At 37.3% G+C, this 18,522-nt stretch overlaps 1 protein-coding gene across 5 annotated transcripts in view; it reads right to left on the bottom strand.

Annotated features, from left to right (window-relative positions):
• ENPP3 (ectonucleotide pyrophosphatase/phosphodiesterase 3) overlaps positions 1-18,522 on the bottom strand; it is an 89,882-nt gene that overhangs the window by 7,383 nt on the left and 63,977 nt on the right. For all 5 annotated transcript variants that reach the window (XM_019831231.3, XM_045058048.1, XM_045058049.1 and 2 more), the window contains 7 exons: positions 16,123-16,210; positions 14,393-14,571; positions 12,851-12,902; positions 11,364-11,518; positions 4,369-4,504; positions 1,783-1,860; positions 1,031-1,163 (listed from right to left, as the gene is read on the bottom strand). In XM_019831231.3, coding sequence (XP_019686790.2) covers positions 1,031-1,163; positions 1,783-1,860; positions 4,369-4,504; positions 11,364-11,518; positions 12,851-12,902; positions 14,393-14,571; positions 16,123-16,210 — 821 coding nt within the window. The remainder of the gene's footprint in view (positions 1-1,030; positions 1,164-1,782; positions 1,861-4,368; positions 4,505-11,363; positions 11,519-12,850; positions 12,903-14,392; positions 14,572-16,122; positions 16,211-18,522) is intronic.

Here is an 18,522-nt window from a genome sequence, read left to right as displayed (position 1 = left end):
AAAAAAAAAAAAATATGAGCTGCTACAAGGAGCGATATTACTGGGATTTTAGGATTTTTACATGAACCAGAGCTAGACTTCTGGGTTGGTATCTGGCTTTGCCACTTAGCAGCTGTGTAACATAGACAAGATACTCAACCTCTCTGTGCCTCAGTTTCCTCCTCTCTAAATGGGGGCTAAAAGAATCTAACCTAAGAATGTTTTGTGGACTAAATGAAGTATATGTGTACAGAAAAATACTTGGGATATAGTAAAGTGCTATCAAAGTGTTTGTTAGAATTATTAACTGGTGAAATATAGGATTAATAAACACTAAAATAAGAACAAGGCAAATGAAAATAGAAAAAGGCCACACACTGAGTCATCAAAAATGTTAATCAGAAGGTATAGGTAGAAATTGTTGTGTTACACAACGTAGGCTTAGACAGCACAATGATTTAGTTTGCCTTTCACACATTTTGATAATAAAGGTAAAAATTCTAAAACTCTGTATGCCTGTATACTGCACTCAAAGGTAGTTCTTAGCAACATATTATGACCAGGTTTAGTACAAAAATGTACAGATTACCAGGACTGGTTTTCTAGGGGAAGCCTATACCCTCTCCTGGAAGGTATTTTATGGATCACTCACTATTGGACAACATTGTGAATCGTCACTACTTGACATTTTATTTATTTATTTATTTTTTGCTGGAATGCTTCTATGTTTACTGATATACAGTGAGTCTTCCTTATCTCTTTAACTTTTACAAAATCACATTTTCCCTGTGCCCATTTGTTTAGAAATTTTCCAAATAAAAATTTTGCTGAACTCTTCTTGGACATTTTTTCCTTGCCTATTAGTTTAAACGTTTGCTGTATAAAAGTTTTGCTATATATTTAGACGGTTGAAAATGGTCAATGATAACATCTCTATATAAATATATTGTGTAATATTTCAAATACTAAGCTTTTATTTAGAGTACTGAGGTTTCCCCTCATGATATCCCACTGCTAAATCAAAAAGTCCATTTGTTTTCAAATTACTTACTCTGTAATTTCATTTGGAGCATCAAAATGACCATCATAATTATAATCAAATACTGGCCCACTAACCACATTTACTCCATTTCTCTCCATGGCATGTTTTACAAGAAGAACACTGTGGAAGTAATCCCACATTTCTAAAAATAATAGAATAAGATGTTAAAAATATTAACCCTTACTGCATATGGAAATATTTTATATTACAGACAGGTACATTTAAATAGCATCAGAGACTGCTTCGGTAATTGTCCATGGTGATTAGGTAATTCTGCAAAACAGTCCATACAACACAATTAAATAAATAGCCACATTGATGATATTTCTTGTTGCCGATGTAGTTGCCGTTGTGAAATTACAGTAAAATTTGTTTCCAAATTCCTCCCTAGTGCTGAGTTGCTTTGGGAACAGTGATACTAAATAATGGTCAGAACCTACAGACTGCTGTATTGATTATGATTCTAGGGACAAACCACCTAACATTTACTTACGGTAAGTGTCAGTAAAATTTTGTTTTGTGAACAGCCATTTACAGCTAAATTAGGATTAAAAATAAATTATTGAAGCTCTAGTCACAAGGCACCGAAAGTTGGAGTAAGAAAAAAAAATTATGCCAGAGGTCCTTCCTATTCCTAAATTTAAAGCAGTAGAACATAATGACCCAATATCATGGAGAAATTGCCATAAAAGACGGTGTTTAGTTTGTAAGTTCACAAAGTCACTTAGGTACTTAAATTAATAATCTAAATGTATACTTACTTTTAAATGCTTTATACATAGGGACCAAGTTACTTGTGATTAAAGCATCATATTGACTATCAGAAGTTCTATTGTTTGCTGCAAAACAAATGAATTTGATTAAATCAAACTAGAAGAGAAAATATATCATACTCCATACTAAGCAAAATACAATTACATACTAATGAAAATTCATTAGCAGTCAAAACATAGGGATACTAAGTACTCTCCAGCAGACATTATCAATAATGCCAGCAGTTTTATGCATTTGATGCCTGTAGGTTGAATGGTGACCCTCAAAAAGATACGTCCAAGTCCTAATCCCACTGTACCTGTGAATGTGATATACAGGAAAATTGGGTCTTCACAGATAGAACTGAGTTACGGGTCTCAAGATAAGATTATCCTGGACTTAGAGAGGGCTGGTGTTTTTTATAAAAAGAGAGTGCGTTGAGAACAGGAGAGAGTCAGGCGAGAAGGCACTGGGAAGATGGAGGCAAAGATTAGGAGTGATGAGCCATGTATCAAATGATGCCCGGAGCCCCCAGCAGCAGGAAGTGGTAAAAAAAGGATTCTCCCCCAGATTCTCTCCTTCAGAGAAGGCCTGGCCCTGCCAACACCTTGATTTAGATTTCTGGTGTCTAGATCTGTGAGAGATACGTTTCTATTGTTTTAAGCTAGTGGGTTTGTGGTAATCTGTTACAACAGCCCTAGAAAACAAACACTATACCAACGTGAATGCATAGTTATTGAATGTGCACAAAATAATAATGCTATTATAAGTAACCATTCTAAAGTCAAATTTTCTTCGGAGAGCTAGTTTTAACTCAATGAAGACTGCTAATGACACCACACAGGATTGGTTCTGAGGACTCATGGATGTGCTGTCTAGCACAGTGAGTGCTGGGCATAGTATGTTCTAGAACCAAGACTACCTCGGTTGGAACCCCAGCTCCATCACCTACCAGCTGAACCACTAGAGCAAAATGCTATGTCCCTCTGCATTTCATTTGTCTCATGGCATCTATGTCATATAAATATCCTGAGGATTAAAAAAGCTGCAAGCCTGTAAATGTTTATTGTAATTATAATGCTCTTTGTGTTTAAACATACATTTGGGTGTGTTAACTAATATTTAAATGAAAGGCTAATGAGAGGGCACCAAAAGGCAAGGAAAAACAAGTTGTTGGGTTTTTTCTTTAAAATTTCACATGTTATTCACAGTCCTCAGAACCCCTAGAAGCCTTTTCTACTTTTTAAACTAAGCCCTGAAAGTTGGGATAGCCATCAATATAGCATTACCTCCTTTTCAGAGAAAAATAAGATTAACTTACAATGGACTTTTTAACAAACAGAGTAGTGGAGAGTTAGCAGAGTTTCATTTCATCCTTAATATTTTTTGAGACAAGTTGTTTACTTATTAATTTCATCTCTTTGTCAAGGCAAACATTTATATATCAACAAATGCCTTATGGCTCAACAGATACAATATTATATGCCAATTTAAAAATTTTATTAATAAAATGTTGCAACTATGTAAGGTTTATCCTATGGTGTGCATAAGTTTCGGAGCTTTGTCTGAAGATATTTTAATAAGATATATCAGCTTATTTGTCCTAATTCAGCGTTAGGAATTTAAACTGACATGCTACTTGGTTTCATTAAGCCTTTCTTTCCTTACTGTAAGAATCCCTAAATTATAAATCACTAAACTGACCTCGTAGGTCATGGCTTCCAGAAAAATGAAGCCAAACAGCAGAAGCAAACCCATTCCCAGAAGCTGAAATTGTTGAAAATCTCATGAGTGAGTTAACAAAAATGACATTTCCTGCTGAATAGGGAAAAGATTTGAGTTTAGAAAAATGACATGGGTGGGGCACCTGGGTGGCTGTCAGTTGAGCATCTGACTTCAACTCTGGTCATGATCTCACAGTTCATGAGTTCGGCCGCGTCGGGTTCTCTGCTATGGGCGTGGAGCCCTCTTGGGGTGCTCTGTTCTACACCCCCCCGCCCCTATCCTACTTGTGCTCTCTCTTTCTCTCTCTCAGAAATAAAAAATAAACATTTAAAAAAAAAAAGGAAAAATGACACTGGCTTTTGTATGTTCCCAAGAGAAGAGACGTTTTCTAAAACAAACAAATGAAAAACATAAAGTTCATTCAGCTATTTAATCCACGGTGTGAAATTGTCAGACATGAGCTTGCCCCATGTGTGACAGGCCAGAATTCCAGCCTGATTTCTCGCCACAGACACAGCTGCACTCTCGGTGCAGGCCTTAGCTGGGGTGGCGCCAGAAAAAATATTTTTTTAGACGCTTTGCATCCATCTCCAAAGAATCTTCCGTTTTAAAATTAAACTTAAACCTGACGAACTCTCTGAACATCTGGGCCAGATTAGAGCCGATGTGTGGTTCCCACTGCAAAATTTATTAGTCTTTATTATAGCTGTTACACTGTATCAGGTCAGCCCACAACCACTGGAAGCCTCTGGGCAGCTAGTTTAGCCCAAGCAGGTAGTTTAGGTGGGGAGCATATGTTTAAGGCACATGCCCACATCCAGCTGATGAGGGCTTTCTAAGTTGTTGCCCTAAAAAAGAGTTATACTAACCAGGAGGATAGAGGAAGCCGTGGGTGATATTCTCGTCTGCTAAATAAAAGGAACAGTTTTGGCTTTCAGAAGGAGCAACCCTAACATCAGCCCGCAGACAGTCTGGGACAGTGGGAGGAAGAGGCGATGTGTCTCCCTGTTGAAAGAGAGAAAAAGAAAAAAAAAAGTTACACCCACAGTTGTGGCTAACCCATCACCTTATATGGTTTGTAACTTCCCTAGAATGTTTTTCATTTAACCTTTTCCTATTTTCTTAGTGAATCAGGTCTACGTAAGCAATGGAAATGGATGTCTTCAGCAATGTTTTCTTCTGTGGTTCCCTTCTGGTTAGGGACACTGCGAGGGCAAATCAAATACATCTTGGAAAGGAATATTTACAGAATAAAATCCTGAACTGGGAGTAAAAAAGGAATAATGGGAGTTACTGCTAAAAACCAAAATTCTTTTTAGGATCTAACTTTTAGGTGGTGAAATATATTGTACCTGCAAGTAAATTTTGAAAATAAATAACAAACAATTTATTTCAAAAATACACATATGAACTAAGGATGTTGTTATTCTTCAACTGGGCAACCTGAGATTAATTCAAAGAAGCTATGGTTGTCTGATCTTACTTATTTGGGGATTTAAAAAAAATTGTAGCCCTGTTTAATTTATCATGAAATATAGGAACAAGTTTTTTATAATTTTCTTTGTAACTCTATTTAAAGACTAATACAATAATTTATCCACTAGCAAGCATCCTATAAATATGCTGCCTAACCCAAGCACTTAAGGTAATACAGTATTAAATCATCATCATATTTCAATTAGGTTGTAACCATGAGTGAGTAAACATTTTGTTATTCATTTTTTTTCAGATTTTGATTCATATGCCCACTACTGCCCACAATGTATATATTTCTTAACAAAATTTTTTAAATAATTTATAAAAAATGGTTAAATTAATTTAAGATATCCTTTATTCACTGCATGTGCTAAAAGCAAAAATAAGCTATGATGTCTAAAATGTATATGACAATCATTTTACAATATACAAATCATGTTGTATACTTTAAACTTATACAATGTTATGTGTCAATTCTATGTCAATAAAGTGGGAGAAAAATAATATGCATAAGCTCAATTCACAAAGAAAAAGGCAAAAAACACTGTGCACTACATTCATAGGCAAGAGAGGACGATGAAGAATAGGTAGGAGAATAGACATTGAATAGACATGGAATAGGTAGGAGATAAAGATGAGGGAAGTCTGGGGAAAGTCACCCAGAGAATGTACCCTCTAACATACTACAACACTTTGGTTGTAAAACACTTACACAGAAATTGAATAGACTTGTCAACTTGATTGAACACATTTATCTCTGTTCCCTTCTGAAATCCCTTGAAAAGAACATTAATGATGAAGACGCATAATGGATAAGAAATTTTCAGAAGCTGGAAATCCTATTTGTTTACTATTGTAACATGACTTGATAGAGCAGTAAACACTGACAACCAAAAGCCTGTGATTGGGGAAAGCACAAAGAAGCTGATTCCTACTGCCAAACCCCAAGGGTAGAACTTGGGAGTTTCCTAAAGACAGATAATGTACATAGGGCCAGAAAGAAGAGTATAGGTTGAAAGTCTGTAAAAGAGGCTAGATAAAACATCTACTCACTAGAGAGGTTGAACCAGAGGGACGTCCGGACTAAAGGACACCTGCCCAGAGAGCAGGTGCACCATATTGAAAGTAATGGGATTAAATAAAAATCTATATACTGAAGGATAAGACTCCTGTCAGTCTCATTGCTACCATGAAGGCTACCAATTATATATGCTGGATCAGATTAAAAGTGTCCCTTTTCAGGGAAACAAAAGCCAGCCTGAAAGGAAACCTAGATGCTTACCATTGGGAATCCCCAACAAAATGGCTGGTTCTCATCCTGATCAACCTATAGCGAAGTCTATCATCTTGCAAGCCCCAGCCACATAGCTTAGTTCCTCTCCCTTAACATATAAAATTACAGCCAAGGATCATCAGGCGTTTTGTCAGGGTGGGGGAGGAACCAAGACAAAAAAGAGACAATGCGGAGAGAGAAGAAAACTCACTCCTTAGAGAGATGAGAGTATGTATGGCATCCATACAGAAAGAAGAGAACACAATAGAAAAGAAGAAAGAGGGGCGCCTGGGTGGCTCAGTTGGTTAAGCATCTGACTTCAGCTCAGGTCATGATCTTGCAGTCTGTGAGCTCCAGCCCCACGTCGGGCTCTGTGCTGACAGTTCAGAGCCTGGAGCCTGCTTCAGAGTCTGTGTCTCCTTCTCTCTGCCCCTCCCTGAGTCATGCTTTGTCTCCGTCTCTCAAAATAAATAAATGCTAAAAAAAAAAAAAAAAAGGCAGAAAGAGCTCTTGGATATAAAAAGTTATGACAGCAGAAACAAAATATTCAATAAGAGTTATAAGATAAAGTTGCAAATCTCTCTCAAAAAGTAGAATTTAACAAAAGATGGAAAAAAAATTAGAGAACATACAAAAACATTAGAGAATCAGTCCAGGAAGTCTTATTAATTTGAAGAAAAATCACCTCTAAAATCTAAACGTAACCCATCAAGTAAGTGTGTAGATAGAATAAGAATTTGTTAAGATGCACAAAGTCGTTGGGGCGCCTGGGTGGCTTGGTCAGTTAAGTGTCCGACTTCGGCTCAGGTCATGATCTCACGGTCCATGAGCTCGAGCCCCGAGTCAGGCTCTGTGCTGACAGCTCAGACCCTGAAGCCTGTTTCAGATTCTGTGTCTCTCCCTCTCTCTGCCCCTCCCCTGTTCATGCTCTGTCTCTCTCTGTCTCAAGAATAAATAAACGTTAAAAAAAAAAAAAAAGATGCACAAAGTCTCAAAAATGTACCTTTCCGTCTTCCTTTCTCAGGAAGTTCCTGAGTGATATAATCTACCAAACCAAAAAGTAAACCAAGAAACATGAAGATTTTTGTGTTAGAGGCAATGGATTAGCTCTCACCATTTATTTCACTCTCCTGGTGCAGACACTGGAAAGCTAAAAACATCTGTTTATATTCTTTCAAAAACACACCCTAGCAAACAGTTCTCAATGACCAGGTTTCTCCACTTGACATAAAGGGGCACGTGAAGATGTTGCAAAATGGGAGAACCAACAATATTGACTGTCAGCTGCGTAGACAACCAGAATATTGTGAGTTGATGGTTCCTATCACACATCCCTATCGCTTTTCTCTAAATCTTCACATGCTTTGTAAGCTTTACTTGAAGTGTGCATTACATGAATGTAGCCACGGTCACATTTTCCGTAATGTAAGCAAGGTGAAATGCCTGCATTCAACAGGTAAATAATAAAAATGTTAAGGAGGGAAGTGTATTGTAATTTTTAATGAGACTGCAGCTGTAGAAGTTGTACTCAAATAACGGGCAAAAATATTTGCTATTTTCTCTAAGTAGCATAGACTTTGGGGCACATGGATCAAAATGGGTTTAGTCAGAAAGTACTAAAAAAAAGTTACACTTCTTTTGTGTACTGAAAATCCTGTTTCTTACATATCAAACTTGAACCCCAAATATAAGTGCATCAAGACTAGGAAAGACAGGATGTGGCCTCCTGTATGAACATGAGGTTATGCATTAGGCAGCCCTTTAAAAGGATAGAGGGGAGGTGTGGTCACGTCATTTCTGAGTCCTGGGTTCCTGAGAGAAGATACAGTGAACCATCGCCCCCGCCCCCCCCCCACCTCCACACACAGAAACAGGTTCAGCCCTGCTAGCTTTTCAGAGTTCCTTAGAGTTTTTTAAGCCAGGGGATAAAAGTCAGGAAAAGAATAAATAGAACTCAGACACTCAGATAAAATCTGAACTCCCTAGCTCTCAAAATTCTTCAAGAGAAGTAGGTGATGAGCACAGACAGGAAAGCAAGATACTTTCATTTCTAGTCTGGCATGGGGTTAAAATAAAACTTGAACAGGAGATAAAAGTATTTTTATTGAAGCTACAGACTCTCTTTACCTGTAGGCTGATCATAAAAGCTAGTTATTTATTTGAAGATTGGATTGTTACCATCTGAACTTATGGTAAGAATACTAACTGTATACTTTTTAAATTATTCTTCTGGGCATGTGGCTTTTTTCTATAGGGAAAAATATTTCTTATAGTTAAAAAAAATGTTTGCAATACATAATAACGTTCCTAGTTTTTTAAAGAGTCACAAAACATGATTAAGTCATAATTTATAATATTAGCGCTAGGAAACTTTGGAAACAAAACAAGGCTATTTAAAAATCCAGCGAAGGAATGTCTGGGTGGCTTAGTCAGTTGAGTGTCCGACTCTTGATTTTGGCTCAGGTCATGATCTCAAGGTAGTGAGATTGAGCCCCTCCTCCCCGTCTACCTCCCCCCCCCCACCCCGCCCCGGCCAAAATCCAGTGATAAGCAAGGTATGTACGAATATAGATCAAGAGAGAGAGAAGTGCTTGGCAAGTGTGCTAGATTTTCTTCTCTGAAAAAGTTCTTTGATTTATTTTAAATTTATAAGGCATACATTCTAAAACATAATCATAGATCTTGCTCTTAATTTCAATTTTTCACCTAGCAACAGAAAAAGCCATTCATCTGGCCCTACTGAGCAGGCCCAGAAGCAAAATGCATATACAGTCTAATCAACTCTAATGGTTTTGAAGCAGTTGTTGTTAGGACCATGATTTCAAATCACAGCTACTTCTCCAGAACTCTTCTGAGATAATAACAACAACAAAAATTAGAAAACCCACCAAAACCACAGAAAAACAAAAGCTCCATAAAACTTAAAGGCACAAGCCAATTGGGCCCATGCTCCAAAAAGTGCTTATTTAAAGTCTGATTTTTTTTTTTTTTCAAACACAGGGCTGATTTACAACATTTTTATGTGAATCTCAAAACATCCTTGTATGTAATTTTCTTGAACCACAACATACTAACAGAGTAATTTCTGAATTAGAAAGCAGAAAATTGCTAGAATTCCATCCTGTCACATGGAGGGAGAAATATACAAGTAGGTCTGTGGGATCAGTGAAAGGGCAGGAACTTTTGGTAACAATGAAGCCAGTTTTAAAACAATAACAAAAAAGAATTGTACTAAACGCCTGGTCTGAGCCCACTTAAAATCTCTCTGCCTCTGATTTCCGCTAAAGCTCATATAAATTCAGGAATGCAAGACAGCAGGGGAAAGTATTAAAAACATCAACATTCCCCTTAACTCCACAGAGTCCCTGATAACCTGGACTTTTCAAAATAGAGAACTGAATAATAAGACTGGCCTTAAATATACTGCCCTTCTCAAAAACAAAAACGAATAGAAATTATTTCAAGGAATAAACAACTTCATATTGTTGTTCCACAGTATGCTGAAGAAAATCACAAACACCATGTTGTGTATTAAGAAAGTGATGTTGCCTTTAACCATACACATGAACTCAGGTAACTGTTGGTAAAATATTTGCCCACATTGGGAAATATCAGGGCTCTCCTACCACTGACCACAATTAAACCATTGTCAGCAGCAGAGCTGGTGTTCAGAACACACAAAGCTTCAATTAATAGTGGGAAAATATGCTTATTTTTCTCCAGAAATCTTAAATTGGAACAGAAAAGTAAATAAACCAATCACTTCCTTGCCATTAAAAGGGGTGGAATATCTGTGCCCTTAGGAAGAACTGTATAGGTTGACGTTTGTCATCAGAATCTTTGGATCTAAGATATCAAGATTTTCTTTACAAAACAGCTTCCTGATTATTTATTTACCCTGCTGGTTGAAAGTACTGCATTGTCCTAAAGCCTTTAAAAATAATGGTTGGGATTAATCTAGCCAACACAGTCATTCAGGAAGCATTGACAGGGCAGCTCTATTGTGCAGATACGTTAAACAGGACCATCCATGCCCTGAAGGGGGGTTTTGACTGGTTTCTGGCAGACTGATTTTTGCTTTCATTTACATTTCCCTGATTGCTAATGAAGTTCAATTGCATGGCTCATAGTCTTTGTCCATTTATTAACTAAGAAGTTTATCATTCTCTTGTTCTCTTGTTTATTGGAAGAAATTTATTAGCTATTCTAGATCCTAATTACCATTCTGGATACTACTCATCTCTTGTTTCTTATATGCAATGCAAATATATTGTCTCATCCATAACTTTGTCTTTTTGTCACACATTAATGTTAATATGGTCAAATTAATAATTTTTTTTTTATTCTTGGGTCCTAAGAAATCCTTTTCTATCCCAAGGTCATAAGGATATACACAAAGGAAAACATATTTGCTGTTCACGTTTAAGTCTATAAATCTACCAGCAATTTAATTTTGTATACGGTGTGAGTTAGAGATCTGACATTTTCTTTATTTTGCTAGCCACATGTCCCAGGGTCACTTACCCAAAAGGTGTTTTCCAGACAGTGAGAAAGGAAGAGAATATAAACAATTGGATTCTCAACTTCAGTCTGGAGAGCTCTATGACAAGGCACATCTATACATGTAAGTCTAGCCTGACTTATTAGAATACTGTATCCTTCAGGGAAGGATTACTTTTTATTCACATTGTGTTCCTTGTGCCTGCCATAATATACACAGCAGATAGTAAGGTATTTGTTAAATAATCAAATAAATATAAAGCCCTTTATAATCTAGTTACCATCACCTTCCAGGTGCACCCACTGTGTATGTAGGATATACAAAATAAACGGTGTGCCTCTGTATTCCTGTTGCTTCTTTTTGAAATCTTTCCTACCTGCCTTACCAATTGGCCTGTAAGCACCTTCTAATTTCTCCAGGCAAAACTCAGTGTGTTCCTCTTTTGCACCCATACAGCACCTATAAATACCTTTAAACAATATCTGGGCTATTGTCTTACAAGACAAACTCACTTTGGGATCTCTACTGAAAATCAAAATTCAATTCTTAGAATATTAGAGAGCTACAAATGTTTTTTTCCCAGTCTTTGGGGATCAATGGACACAGAAACTTACTGGCTTGAGTACTGTATATGAGCTCCACATGGGCATCCTGATAGCTTTTCCAAATCCACTGACATATTCCCTGTGATAGAGAAGACAGTGCTCCTTGTTCTTCTGCATTACCCTGGGCCTCCCAAATGGCACATTCAGTTTCTCTGTGGCTGTTACTAAAATGACAATAACATAAAAATGGTTGTAAAATTAGCAAATGCTTCTATGCATAACGCTATCATTCTCAGGGTGCCTGGGTGGCTTAGTTGGTTAAGTGTCTGACTCTTGGTTTCAGCTCCGTTCATGATCTCCGTTCATGTGGGTTCGAGCCCTGCATGGGCGCTCTATGCTGACAGCACAGAGCCTGGTGGGAATTCTCGCTCTCTCCCTCTCTCTCTGCCCCTCCCCCACTTGCTCTCTCTCACTCTCTCAAATAAATAAAAACTTTTAAAAAACCATCATTCTCTGGTGGTTTATTATATGCCAGTTACTCTCATAAATATTTTACATACTTAACCTCTTAATTCTTACAACTCTGAAGTGTTATTATCCCACTCTATATATTACAAAACTATATATTACAAAAGCTTAGATAAGTTATTTAGCCAAGCAGCTAACAGCTCACAGGACATATTTGAAGAGGGAAAACCTCAAAACCAAAAGGACATACTTTGTAACAAAGATGACCTACATTAATAATTATCATAGGAACAATGTTGCAATTTTATAAAGAAAAGTATGTCCTAATGTATTTATTTTTATTTGCCTGTTAGTATATTCTAAAACTCCATCAATTATTGATACTTTAAAAACCTGCAAGGTATTCATGCCATGAAATAACACTCAATAGATTATAAAAAGATTATAAACCAACCAAGACATTGACTGAACTTTTACTGTGCATCAGGCACTATTTTAAGTGCGCACATAGATTAACTCATTTAATCTTCATAAAAACTCTATAAAGACGGTATCCCCATTTTATAAATGATGAAACAAGCCCAATGAGTTTAACACAAGAATACTTTAAAGATAACGGATATTAATAATGTCGCTACAGGCCAGGCACTGTTCTAAATTCTTTCCATGGATTAATTCTTTCAGTCTTTACAACCACATGAGGTGGGTACCATTATTATAGATGAGTAGACAGAGGCACAGAGACGTTAAGTGATTTGGCTCAGGTTACACAGCCAAGAAGCAGTAGAGGTAGGACTCCAACCCAGGCAGTGAACCCTGTTCACATCTAAGAAAGGGAACAGGGGACCGTAGAGAAGGCACAACCATTTCAAGGAATTTGTTGTGTTCCTGGAACCACTATAACTACCCAGGCTTGCAACTGATCTTACCAGATCTAGTTCTGTTTTTTTCCCCCTCCTATACATTGGCAATACAATCTTTATGTTCAAAAGCCTCTGTGAGTTTATTTTAAAGTACCCCCAAAAAGGCAATATTGTGTTTTGTTGGGTCTAAACATCAAAGACTTGACATGTTTTCTACTGACTTACTTTCATTTTGGGAGAGATTTAGCATTAGATTCACGTGTTCTAAAGCAGCATTCTGTAAAACAATGTGGGGAAGGGAGAAAGTAAGTCAAAGTGATAACACATGTTGTAAAAGGTGATCAGGATTATTTCCTGATCAGGATTGCGGTAATCACATGAATATTTTACTACTCAACAAAGAAGCCAGACTAACTTGAGTTTAAATTCCAATTCTGCCACTTACTCAGAAATACAGAGATACTATTACTCATTAAAAGACTTTGTGTGGGAGTTCGCAAAGATACAATTGGTGTTGGGGCAAAGCATTTTGATCACAGCTAGAATCAACTGCTAAACTGAAATAACAACATCCCTGGGCTTCTAGGGCTTTAATAGGAGTACAACTCACTTGAGGGTCTTGTTAAAATGCAGATTCTGATTAGTAAACCTGAGCTCAGTGGGGCCTGAGATTCTAGATCTCTGAGCAGCTTGCAAGTGAGGCAGATGTTGATCCTGTGACCACACCGAATAGCAAAGGGCATTCTTTACAGAGAAGAATTTGGAAGCTGGCAGTCAGGAGGTAGACCAAACACCCATGACCTGAGACAATTTACCTGACTTCTCTGACCCTTCTTCGTTCCTAAAATGTAGACTAAAACACCCACATTGTGATGTTTATTATTATTACCATTATTTTAAATGGCACTTCCATCAAAGTTGTCTGTAGGTAAGAAACCCGCATCCATACTTTGATCTTGACTGTGGATTTGATTTTTATTGGGAAGCTTGACTGGACTTTTACCCTTTAAAGCCTCTTTTGGTTGGCATCTATCTATATACTTTTTGATCTGTGTGGTGTAATGGTATTTGGAGGATTATAGAAGTCTTTGCTGACTCCTTGTTATAAGGAATAATTCTTGGCGGAGGCAGCAGGTGCTTATTGAACTCTACAACCACATTTTGAACTTGGTGTCAAATGCACGTTGACATTGGTTTTAACTTGATGGATTCCTGATAACTGGGCTCTGATTCCATTCTGAAACCCCAAGCCCCATCCATGTGCTCTAGTTCTCACAAGGAGAACTTGCATTTTGAGCTCCTGTTCTGACTCCTTGCCTTTTTGGGGTGGGGGTGGGGGTTCCTAGCACTGGAATCTCACCTTACTGACAGTCTCCTGGGATCTGAAGTCAAGCTCCTGAACTCAGCCAAGTGCCTGACGCACTAAAAAGACCTGTAAGAGGTCTTGTAGCTGTAAGAGGGATGGTTTACCAATGAAATAAAAAAGAGCTCCAAGATTCTACTATTTTGAATGGTTAAGGACACTTAGCTCACAAGGGAATTAATAATTTCCAAATAGTGCTTTCCAATTTACAAAGCATAGTCACGTACTTAATTTACAATGCATCTCTCATCCCCAGACAAGGTTCAGAGAAACCACATACATTTACTTAGTAAAGATCCTAACTAGAACACAAACCTGGTTGTCAGCTACCCTGACTATAACCCTGGTTATGGAAATTAGTTTGCCCCTTTATATTCTTATGAATATATGAAGTTATTACTTACGCTTTGTAGTACAGGACACGAACAATGGAGAGTATCTACGGGCAGTGGGACAGTAAAGCCACAAACAGAAAACTTCGACACTTCCTCTGCATGGGATGGCTCATAAAAAGGGACCTTCAGAAGATGGTTTAAACTACCATGGGTGCCATTATTTGGTGCTGGTTGAATGTGTAGAAGATCTGTTTTTAAAAATAAGTTCAAAGTAGTTTTAAATTAAAAGGCAACAATATCTGTCTAGGAGATGGAAGAAAACAAAATTTCCATTAATAAATTCCGCGGTAAGGGGCACCTGGGTGGCTCGGTCCATTGAGCATCTGATTTCAGCCCAGGTCATGATCTCGTGATTCGTGAGTTCGAGCCCCACATCGGGCTCTGTGCTGTCAGGCTGACAGCCCGCTTCAGATCCTCTGTCCCCCTCTGTCTGCCCCTTCCCAGCTTGTGCTCTCCCAAAAAATAATTAATTAATTAATTAATTAATTAATTAATAGATAAATAAATTCTGCCGTAAAACAGTCTTGGACTGCATGTGCCATTGGGTTTACTGACTCTTGCCCCATGGTTTCACCACCTCCTCTTTCTAGAGAATGGGGACCGTTGCTGTAAGAGCTATAGGAATTTTCAGGAACTGTGTCTGCTCCTCTAGAGAAAAGCATTATTGCTTAAAGGATCACTTTGTTCTTTAAGCATATCATGGTCTTTCTAGCATAAAAAGCTATAGTTTTATCAAAAAACAATTTTGAAGAAGTTAAATAATTTACAATCTTATTGGTAGTATATTTATTTAGTTATATGAAACTTCTCTAAGGACAGATACCTTTAAAAAGTTAAACTCATAGATTTTGCTTAATATTCAGGTAACTTTTTCTATTTTGTTCTATAACAATACAATATACAAATATTTTATGAACATAGCCTTTTAAGTGGCCCCTGCTGAATACCGCCTAATAGATCTCTTCCAGAACTTAAATCCTATCTGGTTCCTTCTAAGCTTCCCCACAAAGGGCCAGCATCTCTGACCACACATCCAGCTGGGGAACCAAGAATCGAAGTTGTTAAGACTACAACACAGTATTTTCAAATGGATACTCTTTGGTTTCTAAGTCATATTCAATCACCACACGCCTTTGGCAAGATTAAGAGTGACAATGGTGAGGATATTTATGTCAGAATTCTAAAGCTCAAGGTGAAATTGCAACTTACCCATTACCTTGCCTAAACGATTTGTTAATACAATGGTTTGAAGTAAGCATGTAGGCATAAAGGTAGGGGAAATCCCCTAAAACTCTAATTATTTAAGGTTTTTTTTTAACACTGAGTATAATAATAAGCACCTATACAAATAGGATTTCTATCATCCTTTTATGCCAGAAGCTTTTTCTCTGTAATTACAAGAAAATACTTGTGTTTTAGAGGTTCTTTTCCTACTCTGAAAAGTTGGAAATGTAATTTTACTCACCTAAGCTTTATTAAGTTTTCAAGTAGTAACTAACTGATAGAAAGGCTCATCTCCTGAGATCTAATCTTTGTCATTACCAGCAATCAGAAACAATAATTTCATAAACTACTATGGCTGAATAATTCAGAATGGTGATTCGTTCTTATCTTTTCTACTTTCTGTCTTCTTAGTGCAGAGCAGCCCCCTCTGGGATTCAATTTATTGCCAATTTCAAACTATGTATTTTAAAAACTACATCCACATTTTGATGTTAAATTTATATAGATATACTCACCACATATTAGGTTATAGACTTCAATATTTTCGAATGGTTCAATTTCAGTCTTCTCTTTAAAACTGGGTCCATGTGCCAAAAAGATAGCCTAGGTGATGACAGTCCTACTGTTACTAGATGCCATCTAAACTCAAAAACAAATGGTGGAAGAGACACAATTGCCTTCTGTCACAGCTCTCCTAGCTGTGTCTCCTGCTATTATAAGGATTTCTTTTCAGATTTGAAAATGACTTGTATGTCACTTCCACCCGTGACTGGGATTCCACAAATCCCAATCAAATATAATGCATATTGTATTTATTTTTTTCTAAATGTACCTGATTCCACAGTACCTTGCGTGTCAACAGACGAGGAGAAAACAAGCAACAATGGACAATCAATGTCAGCACAATTCTACAATATCTGGACAGTATAAATTACAAATTCATAATATAACATCAGGAATTCTTTTGGCTGTCTTTTCATATCATTGTTCAAATATGTTAATACATGACCAAAACATGCTGAAGTTTCTAAACACTAAAGTTTTTTCACGGCTTAGACTAACCCACCGATTTCTCAAATATCTCCCCTTTACCTTTCGGATGTACCTCCCCTCAAATATCTCCCCTTTACCTTTCGGATGAAGAATTCTAAATACTTTTTATTTATATTTAAATAATTAATGTTAAGTTAATTATGTTATTCATAACAATCTAATTCTTTCAGATTGCAAATAACTAGAAGAAAAGTGTCAATCATAATTACTTTTTGGTAATAGGACTATATAATATGTATATACCCTTTTTTTCCAAGATAGCAAATAAATGGAGACATAGGTTTTCTTTCTAGCAATTAACTTAATAATCAAATAGTACTCTATTTGATAGAGAGGCACTCTGTCTCTAGAGACTTTTCAAATGTTTACAAGGGGATATAATGCATCACAGCAATATTAAAAGGCAGTATATTCATAATGAGCCCAACACATTTTCTTTATTTGAGAAGGGATGTGTGTGTGTGTGTGTGTGTGTGTGTGTGTGTGTGTTTGTGTGTGTGTTATTAATGGAAATAGGAAAGACAATGAGGTTGCCTGTTAGAATGGCTAAAATTAACAATTCAGGAAATAACAGACGTTGGCGAAGATGTGGAGAAAGGGGGAACACTTTTGCACCGCTAATGGGAATGCAAGCTGGTGCAGGCACGGTGAAGAACAGTATTGAGGTTCCTCAAAAAATTAAAAATAGAGCTACCCTACAACCCAGCAATTGTACTAGTAGGTGTTTATCCAAAGGATACAAAAAATGCCGATTTGAAGGGGAACACGCACCCCAATGTTTATAGCAGCACTATCAACGATAGCCAAAGTATGGAAAGAGTCCAAATGTCCACTGACTGACAAATGGATAAAGAAGATGTGGAATAAGACTCCTTGGCGATGAAAAAGAATGGCGATGAAATCTTGCCATTTGCAACAGTGTGGATGGAACTAGAGGGAATTATGCTAAGCGAAATAAGTCAGTCAGACAAAGACAAATAACATGACTTCACTCACCTGAATTTAAGAAGCATACTAAGATGAACATAGGGGAAGAGAAGGAAAACATAAGATAAAAACAGAGAGAGGGGCAAACATAAGAGACTATTAAATACAGAGAACAAACCGAGGGTTGCTGGAGGAGAGGTGGGTAGAGGGATGGGCTAAATGGGTGATGGGTATTAAGGAGGCACTTGCTGGGATGAGCACTGGCTGTTGTATGTAAGAGACGGATCGCTGGGTTCTACTCCTGAAGCCAAGACTCCACTGTGTGTTAGCTAACTTGAATTTAAAGAAATAAATTTTTTAAAAAGATAATGAGGTTGCAAAAAATCATGAAGTTTACCTATGTGGGCCTATCAGCTACACTTCTCTCATGGACTCTTCCAAATAGTCTCTTCCCTGGGGTTCCAGGACATACTCCGCTCCAGGTTTTCTTCTTTGCTCACTGGCTATACTTCTAGGTGTCTTTGCTAGTGACTCTTTTTCTTCCAACCTCTTCAAGTAGAAGTGCTTAGAGCTCAGGACTTGGTCTTCCTCTCTACCTATACTCACTTTCTAAGGATCTTGTCTAGCTGCATATCTTTTAAATAATCGATATACCTAAAAATCAATTTTTTTTTTATCTCTGGGTAGATTCCCTTTAGGTGCCTATAAAGCATCTCTACTTACATGTCTGATAAATATTTTCAACTTAACATGACCAACTGAACCTTCACTCCTTCTTCTCCAATCAGCCACGCAGTCTTACATCCTTCCAATAGCCGATGAAGGCTCTCCTGCCCCCAACGCATCAGGCACAATCCTACCTTTGGGCCTTTGTACTTGGCTGTTTCCTCTGTTGGGTACACCTATCCCCTGAACATTTGAAAGGCTGATTCTTT

This window comes from Felis catus, chromosome B2, assembly GCF_018350175.1.
Source record: "Felis catus isolate Fca126 chromosome B2, F.catus_Fca126_mat1.0, whole genome shotgun sequence".
In the NCBI taxonomy this organism is placed as follows: domain Eukaryota; kingdom Metazoa; phylum Chordata; class Mammalia; order Carnivora; family Felidae; genus Felis; species Felis catus.
This window is presented reverse-complemented; position numbering and strand designations above follow the sequence as displayed.